The sequence below is a fragment of the Syngnathus leptorhynchus genome, chromosome 11 (genome assembly GCF_054491065.1).
Source record: "Syngnathus leptorhynchus isolate UIUO chromosome 11, UIUO_Slep, whole genome shotgun sequence".
In the NCBI taxonomy this organism is placed as follows: Eukaryota; Metazoa; Chordata; class Actinopteri; order Syngnathiformes; family Syngnathidae; genus Syngnathus; species Syngnathus leptorhynchus.
In genome coordinates this window covers 6,245,518-6,267,294 of record NC_141205.1, presented here as the reverse complement: position 1 = coordinate 6,267,294, position 21,777 = coordinate 6,245,518, and the positions used below count along the sequence as shown (strand labels likewise).

The 21,777-nt window shown below is 43.8% G+C and overlaps 1 protein-coding gene across 8 annotated transcripts in view; it reads right to left on the bottom strand.

The window, feature by feature from the left end:
- Positions 1–21,777, bottom strand: part of foxp4 (forkhead box P4) — a 139,902-nt gene that overhangs the window by 36,490 nt on the left and 81,635 nt on the right. For all 8 annotated transcript variants that reach the window (XM_085923456.1, XM_085923455.1, XM_085923459.1 and 5 more), the window contains one exon: positions 7,182–7,361. In XM_085923456.1, coding sequence (XP_085779582.1) covers positions 7,182–7,361 — 180 coding nt within the window. The remainder of the gene's footprint in view (positions 1–7,181; positions 7,362–21,777) is intronic.

Genomic DNA, 21,777 nt, shown 5'->3' with positions numbered 1-21,777 from the left:
TCCTATGGGGAGAAGGAGGAGGCAGGTGGGATCACATTTCTTCACTTTGACTAAGAGGAATTTGCGGGGAAAACAAGAAGTGAGAGGCCTGTTGTTTCATGACCCAGCTAAAGTGAGAAAGTGCGCAAATCGCACCGCAAGTACAGTAAGGTTGAAGGGAAAAGGGGCTGAAACGTACTTTTATCCATATCTCCTCCTCCTCCCCCAGGGGGGACGGAGGCAAAAGGGGATGGGTACAGCGGGTGAAGATGCAGAGAAAAGCCCGTCACACCCAGCTGCTTCTCTACAGGCCTGCATGCTTTCTGATTTTGGATCGGCAGGAGACACAGCTTCACAGGGGAGGGGCGGGGCTTATTTTCTACACAATCTTTTTCAGGGGGCTGTTATTGAAGCTGAAAGCCAAGCTAAAGCTGGTCAAAGCTGCTCTTCCTCCTGGGTCACCACAGTGATCCCGGCTCTCCCCTGTCCACTAGGCATCATCACTTGTGCGCCTTCAAATCAAATCCATTTTACTTTGATTGACAGGCCATGACTATTCAAGTTGCATTTTGTATTGTTATTATTGCTGTAGCGCAGACGCCTCGGGAAACGGCGAGTGGATCATCGTTTCCTGGAGGTAAACATAAGTGGGGTGCAGACGGAGTCAAATCTTGCTAAAGCCTCCCAATTTTACAGCGAGTTACAAACAGGCGATGCCGCGCCAAGTCTTTGCCCCGTTCGTCTGAGTCGTCATCACACAGGGGTTTGCTTTCTCTGGAATTAATCATCTCCCTCACCGGCTTTGCAACCATTTGTTTCCACTCAGAGCGACTTCAAACCGGTTGCCCGAGAGTGGCACCTCAATCTCTTGCTATCTGGGACACCGACATCAACCAAGCACGAGCAACATTTTTTTTTAATGTGATGTTTCCGCAATATAAAGTCTCAGTTAGAGAGCTGAGGTTTTAAAATGGCCGTGCCTTTGGGCCCAGACTGACCATTAAAGAGAGGAAAGACCGTGCTCTAGAGCCAAGGCAATAAAAACTCACAAACTCCAAAAGGAACATCAAAATATGCTGTAATGCTTGCCGATTTGAGATTTCTTTTTTTTTCTCCTCATCCTATTTTTCACAAAAGCGACCTGTTAGAAAACCCAGGAAGGACGTTGTTTTCCAGATGGTTCTCTTCAGTGCAAAACCGTGCGGTGGAATGAGAAAACCTCCCCTTCCCAACACTCGTCTAACGTTTCTATTAATTCGCAAGGGTATAGACCGAGTCATAAATGCTCGATGACTGAATACCCAGGACTGCTTTATATCATTACATAATTTAGCATCACAATCACATGTCAAATGATAAGACGTAGTAACTCCAAATGGTTTCTCAGCATTTACAGACTCCAATGAGGTGAGAAGGGCCAGAAATAGAGAAACTCCCTTCCTGACAATATAAAAGGGGTTTCCACTGTACTCTGAGCTTCATTGCAGTCCAAGCGGCTAATTGAAGGCAAATAGGCCTACACACAGACACACACACGCGCGCGTCCTACATTATATGGACATATGCAGTTTCCCTGTGGTTTCCAAAACAGCTCGTTTGGCATGACAGGAAGGTCTCACTCCACAGACTCAGCCCACAGCAGAACACACACACTCAAACACACACACACACAGCCATACTTTGAGCTTTGTATTAGTTCACCCTCATCGTGTATAAGCTAGGACAGTTTAGTAGCTTGGTCATGCTCCAGGGCCGAAAAGGCCACTTTGCTCTTATTTGGTTGACCTCCAGAGTTGAAAGCGCTCCTCCCCTACAAGAGGCTGTGCAGGCCGAGCCACGATGAGCATACTTCCAGCCTGGCAACCGGGCCGAACATATGGAAGCTGTTTAACTGTTATTATTAATAACCAAAAGGAGAGAGTAAAAAATTAAACTAATAACACATGCAAGAAACTGCCAAGACCTGGCTCAGGAGACAGACTGAAAGCACACTTATACGTAAACAGACACCGTCTGTCATGTGCACATGAACACACGTACACACACACTCACAGGAAGACAAATGTACACACAAAGGCGTGTTGGTGATTCAAGAGAAAAAAAAGTCAGTTCTTGTCAGTGGCTTGTAAAAGTATTGCCTCCCTGCCTTGATAGAAATAAACTTTTTATGTTTTTGGTTCAGAGAGTTTTTACACCTGGCTGTGGCTTGGGGGAAGGACACACCCTCACACCCAGCCCTACGCCACAAACACACACACACACGCACACACACACACATTCACACACACACACGCACACACACACACATTCACACACACACATTCACACACACACACACACACACACACACACACACACACACGCGCACACACACACACACACACACACACACACACACACATTTTATATATATATATATATATATATATATATATATATATATATATATATATATACACATACACACACACACACACACACACTTGAATGCCAAAAAACTTTAAAAAAAGTCTATCAAACGATTTCTACGTGGGCTGTTGCTTTCCTACGTAAAAACAAAAACAAGTAGCGACTACCTATTACACCTGCTTAACACCACAACAGAATCTGGCTATGCTCGTTGACCCCTGAAACTGTTACTATGGTGATGTCCTTAGCAGATTAACTGAACAGTCAACATTTTACTCCCCCCCTCCCATAAAAAAAAAACTGACTTTTCACTAAGTCTGCCCCAGCTTGTGTGTGTGTTATTTACCTGACAGCACAGGCAGGCCCTCTGAGCGTGCTGAGAGTGCTTCTAAACACTTCCATGGCAACCAAAGCCAACCTCAGCACTCCAGGTGCCTCGGCAAGTGTGTATATCTCAGTCTCCACAACAAAGACGGGGCAGAAACACACACACACACACACACACACACACACACACACACACACACACACACACACACAGACATAGACACACATATCCTTTTTAGCTAGGTTGCTATCTGTCTTTTCTTGTCTCGAAGCCTCTTGGCTGACTGGGTCAACCAACCGTGACTGTGTCCATGCAAGCTTATCTGGCCTGCTGAACCAATTCTTCTGCGCGTCTACAATTTATCCATGTAGCCTTGTCACCGGATTGTAGACTCACAACCGACAGCGAGCCACTTCATGTGTATTTGATACACTTTTTGGTCAAGTCGCACACTCTATGATCAGCTCAGAAATGCATAGAAAATCACGCAAGACGTACAAAGAAGCAAATGAAGGAGCTCAGTCTCCTCGACTCAATAAACTAACAGCAAAAAAAGGTATTGATATTTTTGAGTCATGTCATATTTCTGAATCGTAGCGATATTCGAGTGTCTTTAGGGGAGTAAAAGTCAGAAAACAAAAAACCGTACTGAAGCTTTGGGCACTCTTGGAGGAAGTTGCTGTTCTATAGTCTTCTTTGTACTGTGGCCTATCCAGCAGTGGGTGTTCTGTGATGCTTGGCAACCCAGCCTGGCCTCTGGTGGCCTTTGACCTCCATTGACCTCAATCATAAAGAGGACAGCCTGGCTCAGACCAATGCAACGCTTTTAGGAGGTGACAGCACAGAGAGAGAGAGAGGCCCGCCACTGATTTAGTGGCCTGCGCATGACAGTGGGAAACAAGCGTGCACATACTGCCGCAGATACACGCACACACACACACACACACACACACACACACACACACACACACACACACACACACACACACACACACACACACACACACACGCTTAGTGAGCGAAGTGCTAGGGGACTGCACTTCTAATGCAGATGCACAAGCATAATGTGATTAAATGAAATCCCACTGCACTAAGAAATCAGAAGGTGTTGTCAGGGAATGTCTCTTGCTTTCTTTTGAACGGTCACCTCCATCTCCTGTGCACCCCTGACCTGAAAGTGAACTGTAGAGGAGAGCTGAAGGTCACATGGGACATAAGTGTCCCAGTGACCAGCATTCACCTCCCATTACTTTGCAAGTCTTCTCCGCTTCCACCCATAAGCAGCCAATCATAATCATTCAGCGTCCGTTTATGAATGTGAGGAGCATAGGAGGTGGTCCTCGGACTGATCTGCAGTACTCTCACACACATGCATGCCTGCAACACTTATCATATTACCAGTGTTTGTGTATATGTGAGATCTGTATCAGAAACGCCCCCCAATCTCCATCCATCACTGCGGCTACTTAATTACACCCTTCATTAACTCACATCATCCATGTGCACGAGTGAGGGTGCACATGTATGTATAATGTAAACTTGTCCATCTTGCTTCGTGAGGACCAATTTGAGTTTGAGGACACATTGACAGCTTCATAGAGATGATTGAGGATTCTAATATGGTTTTACAGGTAAGAGGAGATAACAAAAAATGTGCACAATGTGCTAAAAACATCCAATATGATTTATCAATTTAGGTGGATAAAACTTAAATATTAGACTCTTGACATAATTTAAAAAAAAAAGAAAAAAAAGAAAGCACGTGCTGTTTGATTAAGAAACTTTTACGTGCCCAATCGGGCAGTGAGCTTCTTGTGGCCCTACACAGTCATGTGGTGGCCCAGGGTCATCTTATCACTGTTAATGTGGGTTCAACCTCAGGTAAGGGTTAGGTGAAGACCCTTCACAAAGATGGTTAAGGACTATTGAATGTATTATGGCATTACAAAGACGTTAGATGTAAGTGCACATGTCAAGGCCTTACAACAAGGATGGCAAGAAAAAAAATAGAACATGACAAATGGTCTGGTCCAGTTTGTTAAAACTGCTTTTTCTCCCCCCCCGCCAATATGCCTTTGATAGCCTTGGGGAAGGCTGAGCATGACTACTATGCACCTGCTGGAGTAACTTAAGGCCAAGGTGGAGAGAGAGTGAGAAAGGGGGGGAAATCCCAAACTGATGAGTGGCACTACGAAAAGGAAACGGCACCTTTTTGTCGCCATTTCGCTCTCCTTCCTCTCCCCTCTCTTTTTGCTGTCATCGCCAGCTGCTACTACTACTGTGGCGGCTGGAACACAAGAAGCCATTAATTGATGGCGAGGGGGAAAAAAAGAGACAGCAATGTAGTAGTTTACTGCAAAAATTGAGGGAGTGGGGGGTGAGAGATGTAAGGAAAAGGAAAGCAGTGAAGACACCTGGTTCTCGTCAGAACGCACATACCGTTTGAAGGTATGCGAGGATTTATCCTGCTTACATTTCTGCTCGGCTATGCATCATCGCATGTCTACACCCGTGCACCTCAACAAAGTGCAACACACTCTCACTTTTCCACCTCTCCTTAGCCTGGCCCTGTGACGCCCGCCGCTCTTTGTTCTCGCTGTTTCCCTCCTCCCTCTCCCCGACATGATGGGGCAGAACTGCTTTTTGCCCCCCCCCACCCACCCACCCTCTTCCCTTTCACTCCACCGCTCTGTTCTTTCTGGGGAGGCAGACAGGCCGCATTCCACAGGGGGGCCCTGGCGCCCTTTTTCTGACACGTCTCAGCGCTACACTCCTCCCTCGTCCCTCGATTCCTTCGCTTCGGCCCCACCAGTGACCAGCGCCTTCCCTCTCTTTCCCTTTTGCCCCTCCTGTTACCTTCAAACCATGCGGCTGTTTCAGCAATCTCTTTGACCTCTGCTCGTGCCACCTTCACCATAGCTTTAGGTACACCTGCACAATCCAATGAGATGTCAAAATGAACTTTGACTCTTTGTCTCAAAACAACTTTTGACGGTTCTTCTTGGATCTTATTATCTTGGGTATGTGCAGTATACTTATGTTATGGCCAACTAAAACTTACAAAAAATGTTGACAAATAAAATAAAAACAAAAAATAAATAAAATAAATATATAATATATAATATAATAAATAAATAAATAAATCAAATAACTGACTAAAGTTTATACAACTAACTGCAAGTAAAACTAACTACAATTATAGTAAAACTTTCATTTGTTTTTGTCTTTGTCAATTAATATATAGCTGTAGGGGTTCATTTGAATGCTAATAATAAAAACTACATAATTTACAGGTGACTCATTATGCAATTTTGTAACTAAATAACAGAGCGGTTAATGATCAAATTTTCCATTACTTTTATAGGCCAATCAAAAGCAAGATCACTTTGAATTTTCAGTCAGTGTATGCTGACTCTAATTAGTACTTTGTTTAATATAACAAATTAAGGTAACCCAATTACTACTATGTAGCAGCCATACTATTTTGTTAGGGTAAAAAAACTGGAGGAAAGGTTGTGCTTGTCTTTCACAGTCTACTGTGGACTGAAGCAAAAAAAAAAGGTTCAGTGAGTGAGAGGAAGAGAAAAAGATGGAAAGAGAGAAGGAGGCATGTTTGTGGTTGGTAACTCACTCAAGAAAGGAAATACCAGGATACACACACACACACACACACACACAGGTGCAAAAACATTGAGAGAAGAAAGACTCGCTTTGTGTGTGCGCTACAGGTTGGCTGTTTATGTATGTGCATTCGGGCTTAACTGCATGTGTGTCCTTGGTTGAGAGTTGCTGAGGAAGCAGAGTGAGGATGCAGTCAGGGGACGAGTTGGGCAGGGGGGGGCAAAACGGGAAGCGAAGGGCCTCGGGTGAGGCTAAATCATAATTATTAGGCAGATTATTTTAGTGGGCCTCATCGGGAATATAAGCAGGTGTCATGGCTGAGCCAAAACCAAATGCACACTTCCTCTTCATGTGTGTGTGTGTGTGTGTGTGTGTGTGTGTGTGTGTGGGGGGGGGGGGTATAATATAGGGCTTCTGGGCGGGATGAGTAGCGTCTGACGCACAGGAGACAAAACAAACAACCTAACTGGAGAAGCTTCATGTGGATGTGTCATACACACAAACACTGACAAACACTTTATGCACGAGGGACAAAATAAAACAAATGAACACAGAACCTCGACACACGACTGTTGTGCACACGGGTGTGTTGCACTGTGAGATTCTCAACGCTGGAAAAAATATCTCCGAATGTCTTCAGTGGGAACTATTTGCATAATGAGGAATGAACAGTATGAGCTGATGAAAGGGCTGTCACAAGTTGCCCCGTGTGTACATTTATGTAACACCTTGGCGTGCACATGCTGTCCTACACAGCATACTGTACATATGTCGCAAAAAGTAGGCCGTCCATTAACTTGACACTCACGATTAGATAGACGCGTAAGGGAACGCGAGCACACACCTGTTGCTGTTGCAGGTGCAGTAGATCGACAGGGCTGATTTCTCCATTTGCGTCTCCGTTAGACCCGCCCTCTCTCCCTCCTCCGCCGTCTGATTGGCTACTGAGGCTGCTGACTCCGTTCTGGCTGGACGGTGTCGTTCGAATGGTCTCAGAGGCTGATTCCACCATCATCACTGGCACCTGGTGGTGGACAGACAGGACAGGATGGGACGGGGGGGGCAGGATGGGTTGGGGGGGGGACAATATGGATTAAACAAAAGCAACCTGGACAGTTTTCCACAGAAATCACACTCCTATCTGAGAGTGTAAACAAGTCTGGAAGCTAAAGCAAACACATGGCGAGATTGACAAGTGAATTGTGTGTGCGCTCATGTGGGTGTGCGTGCATTTTGTGCAAAAGGGCTTTTTGGTCATGAACCACCCACGCACAAGTGGCCACAAAGCGACACCTGAAGCAAGACTTTTTGTCTGCATGTAGATGTGTGCGTCTGGGAGCGTATGCGCGGATTAGGATCAGACAGGCAGCAAATCTAAACTGACAAGGCCGCTAATACCCTGCGATATAGTTAAATAAAACACGCATTTCTCCAATAATCAGAGGTGGCATGTGTGCGCCGTGTGTGAGCCATGAGCAAGTTGCTCTTTGACAAGGCTTGTTTGAAGCACCTTCATAGGGCCTCTCTAATTAGAGCGCCCTCCTTCTACAAAACTAGACAAACGTGCCGTTCCTGGATGTGTTGTTGTTTTTGAGAAACAACGCCTTGCAAACACACAGGCATATTTGCCATCGTTAGGCAGTGCGAGCGTGGGAGTGCCGAGCCGCACGCACTCACGCTCCCTCACGCACACACGAGCGCGCCGGTATAGCTCACACAACGCGGCTAATACAAAACAAAACAAAGCTTCATGCAAGCACGCTAGCTGCAAACTCCTAATGACAAGCTCAATCTCGCCTTTCTACTTTCTGCAGTTTTTAGAAATTAACACACGGCAGACAAGCGTTGGAAACTTCAGATGCGCTCGTTTTGTGCCATGGAGACTTTTTATCCAACGAGCTCTGTGGGATTGTGTGTTTGTGCACCGGCTTTTAGAACAGCAGAACTTGTGCCTTCTGTGGAAATAATAAAAGACATTTCATCAGAGATTCCAACTTTCTTTGCCTCTGAGGCAATGTGTGTGTGTTGCGTGTGTGTGTGTGTGTGTGTGTGTGTGTGTGTGTGTGTGTGTGTGTGTGCGCACACACATTTTCAATGTGAAAGTGTGACAGCAGGTGAGGTTAAGATAACACACGAGCAGCCCCCATTAAGGGGATGTTGCCAGTTGCTTGCTGGGGGACCGAGACCTAAATGTGTTATTGTGCAGGTGGCAATGATGCAAGTGGAAAGGGTCAACGTTTCCTTTTTTTTTTCTTTGTTGCCGTATTGTGGCAGAACCACATATTTTCCAAACACTGGACTTTACTTGTGCCATGTCATACTTGCTGATCAACAGTAGCAGTGGGTTGTCATTATATCAAAGAAGACACCAACTCCAGAATAAATGACAACTGTGGGTTTTTTGATAAATCGTCAAAACTGATTTTTGACCGTGGAAACAGATCGGGAGACTTTTGTGGTGACGATAATGCTGCTTAACAACTACAACATCTGTTGAGGAAAAAATTGAAGGCTCAATTTCAGACAGATTGTGTAACCACAAGATGAAGTCACCAGTCACGCTTTTAATGAAAGTTGATCAATGCCAACTACATGTGTGAACTGATACTGCAATTTGGAATTGTTGTCACTATTCCAGCTGTCCATGCATTCTCTTCCTACCGCGATGGCTAACTTGCTTTACAGACCTTTTACATAAAATTGCAAAATATCTGCTCATCTAATCCAACCAATCTGATCTGTAAAAAAATATATATAGTTTCTTTCCATATCAGACAAATGCATGGTTGTTACAGGTTTTTGAGATACATTTATTTATTTGCAAATTATTGATTTTAATTTTTTTCTACCTGCATCTGATTTTATCCCTTAATTATTAAAAGCGTGAAATTATCTGTTAAAACATTATTGTGAATTACCTGATGTGTTAAATAATTCATCAACTAAACTTCCCAAAAAAGTAGCTTTCATTGTAGTGGTCTATTAAAACAATTGAAAAAGTGAAGAATTGTTTAGAAATGTGCTCTCGTATTGTCGCGGTTGAAAAGAACAAGGTGCTAACTGTCTGGTCAAGAATTCCTCTTTAATAAGCAGTCACTTGAAAAGCATAAATCAAGACTGCGGCACTTCCTAACCCTGTCCTCCAGCTGCTGACACCCATCCGCCCGGGAGGTTAAAACTAAGACGTTGAACCTTATTGTGACATTTAAAACTAGTCACTTAATCTCCAACCTCACTCCTTTACCTCAAGCATCTCTCCCGCTTCTACGCAGACCCCTGCTCGGCCAAACTCCTCCCCGAGGTAATACGAAGCCGTGCATAGTGACGAGCGATCACCACTGACTTTGTAGCGGGCGACAAAACTCTTGGCGTCATCGCGCGTCCCACTGAGCATGAATCACCCGGGCCGCCTGTCGGGCCCGCACGGCGCCGTAATGTACTGCACGCCCATCTGCTGCTAACGCTTCCTCATTGACCTCATTAGCAATATGCTGTGAAGATAGAGCTCGCAGGTGGACAGGGACCTAATGGGGAAGTGAGCACATAACCTGTCTTTCACACACACATACACACACACGTACAGTCAATGTGCTCTGACGCTCCAAAGGGTGTGTACTCTGTCATATCCTGTTAATGGGTGTATATAAGCTGGTGTAATGGAGGTCGGGGAAAAGGCAGGGGCATAAATCTAGCCTGAAGTCTTTGATTAGGTCTATGACACACACACACACACACACACACACACACACACACACACACACACACACACACACACACACACACAGACGTGCACATAACTGGAGGTTCAAGTGCTTCTGGCAGCGACTAGGAGCGGCTCGTGAAAAAGGCCTGCCCGGACGTGCCGAGCGCACTCTGTCTGCGCGTCGTCGTCTTCTTCATGGCGCTATAAGATCCCACCCCCTCGAGCTTGAACCTCTGACCTGAGAGTGTGTGCGGAAGAGACATTCCCACCGTAGCCTGAGGGGACGCAGCGAGAGGGATGGAAAGATGAGGCAAGGGTGATCAGAGAGATAGAGAAAAGGGGGGCTGTCTAATTGGGATTGAGAAAATAGGACTCAACATGTTCCCGATGACACCTAGCTTTTGTACTGTAATAGATTAGCTCACAGCCGGGTTGCATATGTGTATACGGATGTGACTGCGGTGATTGATGAACACAGACCGGTCCTGTTTTGACACGTTGCCTATTCAGATGTTCCCGCAAAGATTGCCCTCATAATCAGCCAAACTCTTGACTGTTCCTTCTCACTGCTGCCGGGGGGGGGGGGGGGGGGGGGGAGAGTGGTGGTGTGGGGGAGTGTTGGGTAGTGGGGGTTCAAACAACTTCAATGCCCAGCGAGCGGCTTCACTGTGCGGCTTTGTTAGCGGGATTGGCTCTGTCAGATTCCTTCTGGTCAGCGCTCATCACTACTCCTAAAGCAAGTTCACTCCGAGTTTGTTGTCAGAGCAAAAGCGCAACTGAGAGAGTTGTGTACAGTGTGTATTTATGCGCGCATCTGTGTTTACAGCAGCTTAGTGAGATAATAAGTCTTTATCATGTTATGCCTCATGTGGGAATATTTCCAGCGGTCCCAGAACGCCTGTTCTGTTTCCTCCGCCTTGCATCAGCTCACAGGAACGCTGCTTATTAGGCAAAGAAGTGAGGGAATAAGTGTGGGAGGGAGGGAGAGCGGAGGAGGTAAAGGGGGAGGGAAAATGTCTGTACCAGTATGTGCACTCCATCCAATCTACTTTCATCCTACTCTTGAAGCATTTGTCTTTCCCTGCCTGCGGTTGCGCCTGGTAACTAGTGGCAGGTTCAACCCTGGAAAACATTAAAGTTCTCCCCCTGAAATAGAATCCATATAGGTTACGTGTATAATCTTTCATTGCTCAATCTGTTTTTCTGAGCAAGTAAAACAAGAAATGTGCAAAATTGAAGGAGTCTGTGTTGATGTTGAATGTACGACATACATATTTCCCATTCCGTAAAGCTGACAGGTGTTTCTTTATTGCATCCTGCTTGCTGTCAGCGTCCTCTAATGTCTTTCCGTGAAAAAAGACACGTTCAGGATCTCTGGAAATCCCAACTCACTGTTTTCCTGTAACTCATCATTTAGAGATATTTTACACACCCATAGTCTCAACTAAATACACCGAGAATGACACCTGCCCTCGCCCCCTCCCTCGGGTTAGGATTAACCCTAACCCACCAATCAAGTCTGGTTCATCCATTGATATTACGTGTGACACACGCAACTCGAAACACAGAGAGCACACATTGAATTTGTTGACTTAAAAGATTTTTGACTACATTTGCATTTGTGTCAAAGCAGCTATGAATGTTACAATAACAAAGCAGGTGTGCATAATCCTGGTTTCAGGGCTTGAACCGGACCTCCGCTACTGTGTATTCTGCTACTTAAAGACATTTGACTATTTCAATAATGACAGAAAAAATACAGATTAGTTTCTTGAAAGTTTTTAGGGTGTGACAAAAAAAAATCTAACTATGAAAATACTACAAATTATTCAGTTTCTGTATACTTCTAGTTCATCCCATTCCACATTAAAGGAACAGTGAGCAATATTTAGCAGCACAAGAGATGGCCAAACTTTTCCAATAACAATTTAGACCACTAAATTAAAAAACGCATACTCTAGCTCAATATTTAAAATGCGGCCCAACACAACACATAAAAAGGAATACAAACTGAAAGCAACCAAGGGGAGAAGGAATATCTGGCCGGCGTTTCCGAGCAGACTATTAGTTTTGATATAAGGAGTGATGAGGTCATGAAGGGCGCAATAACACACTCTTTCAAGCGTGCACACACACATAGCTCCATATCATTGGTTTCTTCCTCAGCATCTGGTCGTGAACACAAATTATGCGTGCCCGAGGCAGGTAAACTTCAAACGCACACTAAAGCTAACAGGCTAACGCCAGTGCTCCGGGCCACTCTGGCTGCGTTCCAACAGGTTGGCTAACATTGAACAGCTCAGGCTGGATGTCTGCGGTTGCCCTGGCCTTGCTCCAGTGCTAACAGGTGAGCGCTATTATCACACACGTAGTCCCGTCGTCACATGTGGGCCAATATCTGCGAGCGAGCGACTGGCTGGCTTCAAAGTGCAACGTCAGGTACAGGAGAAACTGGCCTGCTGGACTTTAATCCGAACTAGGGTGCTCAACTAAGATGCAAAAAAAAAAAAAAAGTTTTGAAACTGGAATCAGACTGAAAGCGGCTTTTATCTGTGCATTTGTGTGCATGGTGTATTTTTGTGAAGACAAAGTCCCTGTTTACAGAGCCCATAAAGATTAGCCTCCCTCGGTCAGGTGGGTTCTGGAGCCATAGGTAAACACGCAGAGCATTCCGCACCCATGAGATCGCTCGGCGTATGTGTGTATATTTGTGTGACCGGGGCAAACATACACTCTTGGGCCCTTCCTTCAGAGAGCAGTAAGTGATTTACCAGCTCGCCGGCCACTGTCGGTTTAAAACAGTGAATACAGACACAAAGGTACACACAAATATTTGTAGAAGGAGCGGACTTCATGCACACCTCATTTATCTGAGCCCCCCCCAAAACAAAAAATCACGGGTTGCGCATTCCAAAAGAGGTAAAGTTCATGTGTAAAGTGATCATGAGGATGAAAATGGAAAAACAAAAAGGAAAGTTCCCCTTCATCTTACCAGAGAAGTAAACGGAGGTCAGGTTCATGCTCAGAGTGGTGGAAGAAAGGTGAGGCGGCGGAGGAATGAAGGGCTGAGAAAAAGGCCGTGTGCCTTTATTTGGATGTGAAAGCAGCTGAGCAATTAGCCACCGTGTCCTGAGAGAGCGCTTTATTAGGATGACCTTCAACTGTGATGGAAGGGAGGCAAGGAGGGAGAGACATAGCGAAGGAGGTGATGTTGGCTGAGGAAAAGAAATTCTGATGAAACTCGGCCACTCGGGAAAATAGAAGTTGAAATGGTGGAGTGTGTGCTAAAAATGACATAAGAGTGATGTGTTTGAGTTTTTCAACAACAGCACTAGACATGGTCAATATAATTGATGAATTGATCATTCAAAAATTTGTAGATTGTCATTGAATGTTCTGCACAGTCTGAAAAAAATAAAAATGCAAATATTTGAATCCTCAGGTCCTGAATTGTGAATATGTAGGTGTCGACTATAGTTTTAGTTGTAATACCACCAATCACCACTAGATGACAGAAATGTCTCAGTTGCACTTATGCTGAGAATCAACTTAATTTGGAAATATATATATGATAAACACTACCTGAATAATATAACAAATTTGAGTGTGTTTATTTTGGTGAAAAAATATGTTTTTTAAATTACTTCTTGCATGTGACTTGATTCTCATTCAGCTTTATGCCATTCCTAATTGCTCCATTTTATTTATTTAATAGTCATTTCTGCTCTGTACCACAACTGCATGCAAACAGGAGTTCAGAACATTCTAGAAAGAAAAGGTAAAATAAATGACTAAAACAAACACAAATCAGGGAAATTTAGTCAACTGCTGAAGGTTCTGCAGTCCATCGTTTATTTTACAAAACTTTAAACATAAAAATGGATTCTTACCTGAGCTATATGAATCCCACGGAACAAAGGAACACTTAAATTAGATATGAAAATTCATATTTCCTTCCGTGAAAGCACTAAATTGCGGAAGAGATAAAAAAAAGAACTTTATTTGCCAAGGAGCCCCATTCCCTGCCTTTAGGTGACACAATTTATGATCAGAATTTGCATTACAAGGACAATGAGTCGAGTAGATTTAATATCACCTGCGAAGGGGCGACGACAGTCATAAAGTGTTACAAAGGATTTAAAACAGTGCGGTGTATATAAATAAATAAATATCAAAGTGGACATAATATAATATTATACGCAGGGCTTTCAAGTCGGGGCACTTTGCATTTCTGAGTTAATTAATAGATTGGATCAGAGCAAGTTTAATCAAATATAATTGAATAAGAGCACAGTAAAAAAAAAAAAAAAACAGGCCAGACGTTAAAAGGAGACATGGAGAGGAAATCATAGCATGTCCACTTTTCAAATTAATTGAATTTCACTACTTTTGAACTTGGACCAAGCTGAGGTAATTAATTGACATGCTATCCAAAAGTAGTAAAACAAGATAATATCGCACACCGTGCGCAAATAACAGTCTCAGACAAGCATGGAAAGTAAAAATCAACACCAACTAAAGACGACTTAATATAACTTGTTAGTTTTCTGCTCTTCTAGCTCTTTTCATCACTTTTTTTGTCTCACATTGCACATATTATACCGCATTATATTATAACATGAATAATTTCGTAGCCGTTTCTCATTGCATTAAAAAAATGACTTCTTTATAATTTATCACAGAAAGGGAAGAAAAAAATCGTTGTTATATAGTGACAAGCATCCTAATTAAAAAGTAAAAGGAACACTGAGAGGAGTTGAACTAATTTGGAACATACTAATATTAATAGAATAATTTATGGCGCAGTATAAATAAATTAATGGAGTAATTCGTTTGAAAAAAGTGATGGTTTCCATTCAATTTAAGACAAAAAATAAAGTCAGCCTCTCAGTCAAGGACATTAATAAGTGCTCTATCACCATAACAGAAAACGAAGCGACAAACTAAACACGCACTGCTCACTTTTAAAACACATCAATATTTCAACTCCTTGGTAAAAAATTGATGAGAAACACTTGTACTTCCTGCCTTGTTATTTTCATCTGTGGTTTAAGGACTTTTGATTGGGACGTCTGTGCACAATCTGCAAAATGCATTGGAGTTATTTTATTTTTTTACTTTTTAACCAGAATGATAAAAATAGATGAAGTTGTATAGGAGAATGTAAAAAAAGAAGAATGCAGAGAAAGAGAGATAGGCAGACGTGGACTTGGTCATTCCCATCCTTATTACTCCTCATTAAAATACAACCCTCACAAAGACATTCTTCTACGTGCGCGTGTGTGTGAGCACAAGTGACCGGGCATGTGCATGCTTTCGGTGATCCTGATGTGCACATGTGCGTCAATATCCAAAAGTGACAAAAAGGAACAATATAATTGGAGAAATGTACGCAGTAATAATAGGTATTCAGAAAATGATAATTCATATTAAACAGGGGTGCACAAAGTCAGCCTCATTTGCATGTTTTAGATTATATGCATTTCAAAAGTAATTTCCGCGGGGCATATGAATGACATTAATTCCCGGGCGGGTTCTGCTATAGACCTCAAACTATCAAACACTCAAACATTTAACAGATGAGGAAAAAAAAAAGAGGGAGCTTGTGCCTGGGCGAGGGGACGTTTCAAGGTTAAAGTGATTTATTTATTTATTTTTCCTCCCTCAAAACTTTATTTAAAGTTGGTCCACGGCTAATTTGGGTATTTGTTCAGATGTATGACTGTGCTTTCCGGTACCAGTCTGAGAAAGCCACTTCTCTTCCTATTCAGCAACGTTTCCTCAGCAAAGAGCCTGAATAAGTGTGACTCAGAGTGAGTCATGTGCCCGCCGTGTCAGCTCCATAGCCAGACAAGCAAAATCCAGCAAAGACAAGACTCCGGTCGCCCTACCAGAAGTGACCCCAACAGAGTGAGGGGAAAGGAAAAGTGATGAAAAAGGATGTGGTGAGCGAGGGGAGGGGAGGGACTGTGGACGAGCGAGCGGGAGACAGAGGGTTCCCTCTCATCGCCTGGCCGGGCTGAGAGGAAGACCCTGGGGCAGGAAACGGCCTGGATGAATGGATGATTCCAGTGGAAAAGTCAGAAATGCCACAGACAGCACTCTTGTCTTATGAGGGAGTCTGGTTTCAAACGACATTTGAAACACTCGCTGGATATATGTGTCTGTCATATTGATGCGTAATGTGCGTCAAGGCGAATGCTAATGTGTGGCTATTGTTTGTGGCTTGGCTTTGTCTGTAAACATCGCTGCTGCTGCTTTTGCGAGTCGCTTAGCATGTCATTATCCCATTATGAATTGATGCTTTCTGTACAAAGGCATTAAACTGGTTTGTTTGCCAGTGTAATGCTCTACAAACAAAACCACAAAGCACACACATGTAAAAAAAAAAAAAAACCAGAACTGGTGAAACTGTTCTTTTTGTTCAATTTCGGAAGGTCCAGTTATTTTGGTAGCTATACGCACGTGCAATTGGTGTAAAAATTGCCACGTTGTTTTTCTTCTCGAGGCAAATCTAAGATACCGTGTTTGGGAATCTCGCCCTTCTCGGCGCACCTGGCAATCTGGTTACAGAGGGTAGACTTTAGACCAAGTGAAAACAGGTCTAATTTGTGGCGCAGTAACACAATTTTAGTGAATTTGTACTAGGCACAGGAAGACAGATTCTGCACTCCGATATGTTATATCATCGTATTTTGTTCATTAATATGACATCAGTGTTAGTCTGAAACATCGAATGTATCGTTATTACAATTATCGTCATTAATCGACTTTTTAAAAAAGTAGGGCTTTGGTAAGCTTCCAAAGCTGTTGCGTACAAACCAGCATTATAGTTTTAACGTCCGTTCTATCTCTCATTACCGCCATTCGTGGGAGTCGGTGATTTTATGGAATGTGACTTCAGAGAGTACAAAACGAGAAGGTGGAGGGCAAGAGAACAGATCTCCGGGTCAGTGAAGGAAGGGATAACGTGAGCCTGGGAAACATGTTTGTTTCCTCACTTTTTCTCTTTCATATTGTTCCCAGCCAGTCAAAGCGGATCTGTTCATCCGACACACAAGAGGAGGACATAAAGAGGATTAGAGTGTGTAAGACACAAATCATTACACACACTCACATAAGTGTGTTCATATACAGCCAAAGCTTCAACGTGCCTTGAGGCTGCCATGTGGCGTACGTATTGAATAAGAGGTGTCCGTCTTCACCAAACGACCAAAGAGGTGCACGGCCCGGAAGCGCTCTACTCGACTTTATCGATGACGCCGCCGCTCTGCCTATTCAGCGGCAAAGAGCTTTCCTGCGGCTTCGGCCGGCCACACTCGATCGATGTTATGAGCAATGCGGACAAACTGCTGCTAAACAGACGGCCCTCGCCGCAGAGGCCCGCCACGGCGCTGGCTCCCCCGGGGTTAGATCGTTCCACTAATGGAGGTCTCTGCTGGGGCCCCGATGGCCCCTAACCACCAAACAGGCCCCAAGGACTCGCTTTGCCGTTCTCTTTTCAATCTTTTTCACCGTCATCCCTCCATTGTTTCTGCATCTACGCAATTGTATTGACCTCAGCCTCAATGGGCCGTCCACACTTACGAATAGCGTAATTTTACTCTTATTTTTTTGAACAGATTCAATTTAGCATGTACCACTGTGAAGTCTCAATGACTCTACAACAACAAAAATTGTTTTCATCTGTACTTTAAAATATTTTAAAGTTTTAGAATTCATACCACTTACATTATTGTTTCCGTTGTTAATTGGCTCTTGTTCTTTTTCTTTTCCAACTTCAGAGGATCCGCATGCAGAGCGTGCGTAGTGGCGGAAAATCTGTTTCGGGTATTTGAAGGGGTAAAACTCAAACCGGGCTCCCTTCCCGCAACACTCCTGATTAGTCACTCGTTTCGCCTTTGCATTTGTCTTATTTAATAACCGTGAAAGTAGCGAGAGGAGAAGAAAAGCAAACGCGCAATGGAAAGAACCGTCGCGTTTTGTCATTTGCGATTGTTTACCTTCCCCACTGCAAATTGATTTTTACATCTCCTCTTACTGGAATCTCTCTGCACTGCAGCGCCAAAACTGTCTGGCTTTGGACTCGGCTGCCAAGCCCGTCCTCCAGGCTTTATGAGCGAACTCTGGGGAGGACATTTCAGCCTTTCAACTCACAAGTCATTGCAATGATACAATACTGCTTTTGTCCTGACTCCTGACCACCTTTGTTGTTTTCTTTCTCCCTCTTCCAACCACCGCTTGCCTTCCTTTCTTCACGTCTCCAGCTTTTATGTCCTTCCATAAACTGGGCCTACTAGTATGTCTGTAAGCGGACAAGGTGGATTTTACAGATCAGAGGTGCCGTAGGACACACGCATACTGCAAGACAGTGGAGCTTCAAGTACAGGCTAGGGTTACATTGCGGCGGTTGGGCGGTGCGCTGTGGTCCGGTTCTTCCTCGGTTCTGGTAGGACTGAGGTTTGCCTGCAGGGACCTCCAGTGAGTCAGGCGGCAGGCCTGAGCTAAACTAAGGCCGAGGCCAGGAATAGTCGGGCGGCGCTAATGGTGTGTTTGTAAGGGCGAAGCCAAACAAACAAGGTGACGTTTGAATCCAAGGAGCGGACCAGATGTTGCTCACGCACAAACGGGACAAAATAAACTCGCGGTGAGGGAAGTACACCGTGTATATCTGGTACAGTCGTAGCATCAGCTGCCGCTAACATGTGTGTGTGTGTGTATGTGTGTGTGGGTGTGTATGCGCTTATGCCAGCTGAAGTTCCACAATTTCTCACCACGTTCACGCTAATGAGAAAAAACGGCCAGAAAACCTCATCGGTAATTATTCCCCCAGGAGCAAGGTTTCGACATGACCATCGTACATAAATAAATACACACACACACACAGACACTCACACACACACAGTACATGTGTGTATAGCATCCTGACAGCTAAAGAAATTGCAAGGTTAAAATGTATGTGTGTACAGGAGCATGTGAGTGAAATGGAGCCTAATTATGGTTATAATATTATTTTGTGCATGTGTATGTGTGTGTTTGTGTGTGGACACGTGGTAAACAATCACTTAGAGCATTTTCCCCACAATTACAGCCTTCTCAACCTCGCCTACACAAAGCGCTTGAACTCACTCCAACCTTTTGTAGAGACAAATCCAAATGGAGCTTTGCCACACAAAATGTTTGCCTTGCTGCATTAATGTTTGCGAGCATGTACAGGATATGCCAAAGTGTATGTGCGTGTGTGTGCGTGTGTCAGAGACAGATAATTGAGCAGCCATTAGGGTCAATATTTTTGCAAAATTGCTGTCTTTGTCTCACATTGACTCTCCTGCACTTAAAAGCGTATTTAATTCAACCAGCCTGCGCATAAACTATTTGAAAAGTAAAGATGTGTGGCAAAATCAGGCAATCATTCTGTCGGCATAAAAGTGAAAGGCTGGGCAAAGAGGCACACAGACACACAAAAAACACACACATATATGCTCCCTGCCCAGTGTTTGTGGTGGCGCGGCACATCTGGTAACATCTGGATGTATTTTAGAAGTGTTTACATTTCCAAAAAGCTAAAAAAAAAAAAAGTCGACCAAAAGACAGAACTTAGCAAAATACTGCAGGTACCAGAAGAATATTGAAGAAAGCAACTGGTCCCAGATGGTGATTGTTTCCAACCTACCACAGTAGACGACGTCCACGCAGTGTCGCAACTATTTGTTCGGATTTCAGGCCAACAACAACTCACATTTGGGGTGCACTAATTGGCAAACTACAGCCTCCCATTTTTGAGGTGGCGGGGGGGACTTTTGTCCCATCAAGCTTTCCTTACCTTAAATACTGCCGGTTGACAACCACTCTTACGCACTCAGCGCTGCACACAACTCAGCCATTCCCGCCAGCACATACACCCATCCATTCCGACACACACACACGAAAACAGCTGCATTTCCATTTTTCTTCCCCTAAATGACGAAAACACAAAAACAGTTGGACTTCATTCAGGCTAATCAAAGCTGACATGGAGTACAGCTCTTTGAGATGATGTCAGCAATGAGGGGAAACACACACACATGCACGCACTTCGTCTATAGGATGTAATTTCAGTGACTGGGTGTAATTTACCAGTGTAAGTTGAAACCAGACAGGAAGACTTGTGCCATTTCGGCAAAGTACAATATAAAGCGTACATACTGAGACGAAGCATTTTTCGGACGATATTTTTCGGTGGACACAGAAAAACACACAATCAGCCATATAGCCAAAGTATGCTAAAGATTTCATCGTATGTGAGCTGATACAAAACACATCTTAATTCATGTGGATTGACTTTTTGATTGGAGTCCCACACAAAGTGTCCTTGGATCGTTCTAATCCCCTCAGGTATTCCACTTTCCCATGGCCCACCCTAACCTCTACTCACCCACACACGCACACACACAGGGGAGATTATTAAAGGAACCTCGTGGCACATGAAGGTTTCTGATGGATTTAACATCAGGAATGATTGTTAACTTTTAGCACTAAAAAGGCTTGAAGTGTCTCCTGAGGAAAAAAAAAAAGAAAAAGAGAAGAAAAGGGCGATCCGGCCAGACGCTCGGATCACATGACAACCGGGCCGCAGCTGCAAGGACCCCTGGGAAAACGGCCCATTGCCATCCCTCAGATCACGCCGAATCGGGAGCCGAGCGGTAATGACGCCATGCGTCTATATCGGGTGTCCGCACCGAGACACCATTTAGCCGCAGAGTGGAATCCGCGGCAAAAAAAAGAAAAAAGGTATCACAGTCGAGTGGTAAAATAAAAATAAAAGTTAATCACCGTGAAATAGATTAAACCTATTAAGAGGAGCGTATGCTCAAGGTGACAGAAGAAATTAATTTGGCTCAACTATTGAGACCCTTACCTCCACCCTGCTATAGGATTTCTACCAAACTAATTATCACGCTCCACTTTCAGAAATAATAAGAAAAGTGCTTAATAGGTCCGGATTTACCCCTGCATTCATATGTCCATTTAACATCCCAGCTCTCATGCCCACACACTTCTGCCTTAATGCAATTTCACATTCATGATTTCAAATAGGCAAAGGACTTATATTTCAAGTGGTGTCAGGATTAGAATATACAAGCGGCAATATTAAAACACTGTTAGGTTCGCAGCCAGCACGCCGAGCCTGAGTGGCTGAATGAAGCGAAGGTAAAGATGTTCAATAATGTTTTTGTCACACTTGAGGACAAAGGAGAAAATGACAATGAAAGCGCAGCTATCTGATTAATTTTCCTCGCTGTATATTAATTTTCTCTCCTCGCTGATTTATGCCGGTTGGGATTTTAATTTTTAACCAGAGCACAGATATGAGGAAGATCTACCAGGCCAGCAACTCAAGTCAGTTTATTTAGTCAGCCATTTGCCCCAATTAGAACAACATTCAAATGCAACTATTGTTTCATCTTAAGCATTATTTTACATTTTTATGTTTTCCACTCGCTTACGCATCCACTCATTTGCATCGTAGCGCCCCGCAGCCATCAAGCAAATCTAAAGTGAAAAATGCAGGTTAGGCCAGTTTCATTATCAGAGCAATAAAAGTTAAACACAGAATAAATAAATAAGGAGGCTGAACAAGCCCTTAAGATTGAGTTTATGTTTCATGATGTTTTTCATCACTTATTTATGCAATTCAATTAATCATTTCGGCGAGCTTTCGCTGAACAACACCCTTATGTTTTTCCACACATTTCTT